The sequence below is a fragment of the Apaloderma vittatum genome, unplaced genomic scaffold, assembly GCF_000703405.1.
Source record: "Apaloderma vittatum isolate BGI_N311 unplaced genomic scaffold, ASM70340v1 scaffold31062, whole genome shotgun sequence".
Lineage (NCBI taxonomy): Eukaryota > Metazoa > Chordata > Aves > Trogoniformes > Trogonidae > Apaloderma > Apaloderma vittatum.
The window spans coordinates 11,821-14,296 of NW_009705779.1; the positions used below are offsets into that span (position 1 = coordinate 11,821).

The 2,476-nt window shown below is 56.1% G+C and overlaps 1 protein-coding gene across 1 annotated transcript in view; it reads right to left on the reverse strand.

The window, feature by feature from the left end:
• The window catches only part of LOC104271027 (ankyrin repeat and SAM domain-containing protein 1A-like), a 22,245-nt gene that overhangs the window by 1,422 nt on the left and 18,347 nt on the right, over positions 1-2,476 (reverse strand). The window contains exons 6-10 of the mRNA XM_009865571.1: positions 2,042-2,167; positions 1,756-1,827; positions 1,333-1,419; positions 817-954; positions 2-110 (exon numbers count right to left, since the gene is read on the reverse strand). Of these exons, the coding sequence (XP_009863873.1) occupies positions 2-110; positions 817-954; positions 1,333-1,419; positions 1,756-1,827; positions 2,042-2,167 (532 nt within the window). The remainder of the gene's footprint in view (position 1; positions 111-816; positions 955-1,332; positions 1,420-1,755; positions 1,828-2,041; positions 2,168-2,476) is intronic.

Below are 2,476 nucleotides of genomic sequence, written 5' to 3' on the forward strand. Positions count from 1 at the left end.
GTTTCTCCTGCTCCGGCACCCAGAGGCTTTGCTCTCTGGGCTTGGAGAGCCAGCTGGTAGGCGACCTCAAACGCCTGCCCCAACGTGAGGATGATCTCGTACGTCAGGTTCTTCGGAGAGAACACAGAAAACACGAAGCCGTTAGATGCTGACGAGCCACCTCGCCCTGGGCAGAGCCCGGGACGCTCAGCAGCTCGCTCCAAAGACGTGGACCTCGGCGGAGCCCATCCCCTTTCTGTCAGCAGGTCACATCCTGCCCTATCTCTGGCGAAGCTGCTGAGCTCCTGCCCCGCAGGAGGGCCGGCACCAAGCGGAAAAAACAGCCCCGGCTGGCGGGACCAGCTGCGACAGCCCCCCAGGCGTCGCAGTTTAGTGGCGTTTTGCGTTGTAAAGAGAAAAAGGCAAAACATCTTGTACGGCTGATTCTGCCCAAGAATGAAAGCAAGCTATGCTTCCACTCTCTTGGTGAATTACAAGGCTGTTAAATCAGCCTATCACGCTCAACATAATGGAGAGTGTATTAGAGTTTTGTTCACGGCATATTCCCCAGGAGGGAAAATCTCCCACCCGGCTTTATTCAGCACTGGAGAGTGCAGTAATGAAGCCAGATAAATATTCACTTTGTCAGCAGAGCTCCAAAGTAAAAAGCATTTTGAGCCAGGACTCTAAAAGGAAATTTTAGGGTAGGAACTGGTAAAAGAGCCCTAGGATGGACCAGATCCTGGTCTATAACTTGCCAGCAAAGCTGAGCGATGAAACAAGTGGACTGCAAAGGACTGCAGCTCGCTAGGAGACGAGATGCGATAACCCACTCACCACATCCACGGTGCTGAAGACGTGGCAGTAGTGGTGGCTGGTCTGCAGGTCCTTGGTGATGTAGGCAAACGTGCAGAGATCCTCCGGGTCCTGAGCAGCGCAGGAGATGTTCCGGATCTCGTGCTCAGCAATGACATTCTGCCGGGGACAATCACAAGCACCTGTCACCCCTTCGGGGATGGCAAATACGCCCGGCAAACAGTGGTCGTGGCAAGCGTGTACCAGGGGCAGGGAGCAAAGTGCAGGTACTGGCAGGGATGGGGTGTTCCAGCCAGACCAGTCCTAGCTCTCTCCCACGGTAGGAATAAATGGCCACATGGTCCACAAGCAACCAGTCTGCCAAGCCTTTGGTGATCAGGTACCATCACCACCTTGGTGCTCTCCCATAGCCCTACCAGCTCCTCGGGACCAGCCATGGCTTCTAGAGGCACTAAATATGGCCTGTAGCCCCCTAAGGCAGGTGGGACTGCAGGTCTCAGACCTCCAGACACCAACTTTGAGGCACCTGAAGCTCACCTTGTTAGAGGCATCGATGAACTTCACCCCCTTGTACGTGATGGACAGTATTATGGTCGGGATCTTCTTCATATGCTCTGTAGATTTCTTCAGAAACAAGAACATTCAAGTGACCCGTTGTGAATAAACACACCCTTCTTCACCAGCTCCCCAGCCCACCTCAGAGACCCCCAGGCCACTGCCCCACAAAGGGAAGGTTTGGACCAGGAGGAGGAGAGCCTGTTCCTGGTGGAAACAGCGGGGAGGGGACAGGGACCTGAAGCAAACTCAGCACCCCTTTTGCCAGTGAAAACACTTTTTCTTCACACCTTCCAACCACGGGGAAAGTCCCTGGGGCCAGGCAGTTCACCAGGGACAGACTTTCCTCTGTTCCCCTCTCCACCGGCTCTGAGCGAATCCCCCCTGTCCCCGTGGCCTCCGTACCCTCATCTTGGCACAGGCATCCTGCGTCGACTCTGTCCCTCGAAGGTCTTTGATCAACATGGAGCCCAAGTACTGTTTGGAAGAGGGAGAGATGTTAAAGGCTTTGGGCAGGAAACTCTGCCAAACCCCCCAAAACAGTGCCACGGCCCTGTGAGCGGCCAGCAGCCCTGTGTGGGGAAGGACAGGTTGCTCAGGGACAGGGAGGAAGCGTCACAACTCCACACACAGCAATCTGAGCCCAGAACCTCCTCATCCTCGCCACCTCCAGAAGCCAAAAGCCACTTACGTTGGCCTCGTACCCGCAGGCATAGAAGATGAGCGTCTCCGGCTGGTGCTGCCAGTTTTGGACTGGGGCATACGGGGCAGCCAGGCTCGGGGGACGCAGGGTCAGCTTTGACTCCCGACGGTCCTCCTGGAAAGGAAGGAACACGGACGTGAAGCCACCAACAGGTCCAACCTTGGGTGAAACAGATCTCAGGAGGGCTCTTCGGGTTGGTGCAAATGAGGTTCCCAATGGCCAGATCCCAGAGGGGCTGGAAGGAGGAGGCACCCTGTGGGTGAAAGTGCTGGAGCTGATAGAAGTGCCAGTCACACATTTTCAAGTTGAGACTGAGGCACAAACGAGCTGCTGGCGCTAATGCCTGAGGGAAGCTCTGCCTGACCAGCTCCCTGGCTCCCCACGCACTGCCCAAACTCCTCGCTGGCTCCTGAGAAAGGGGAG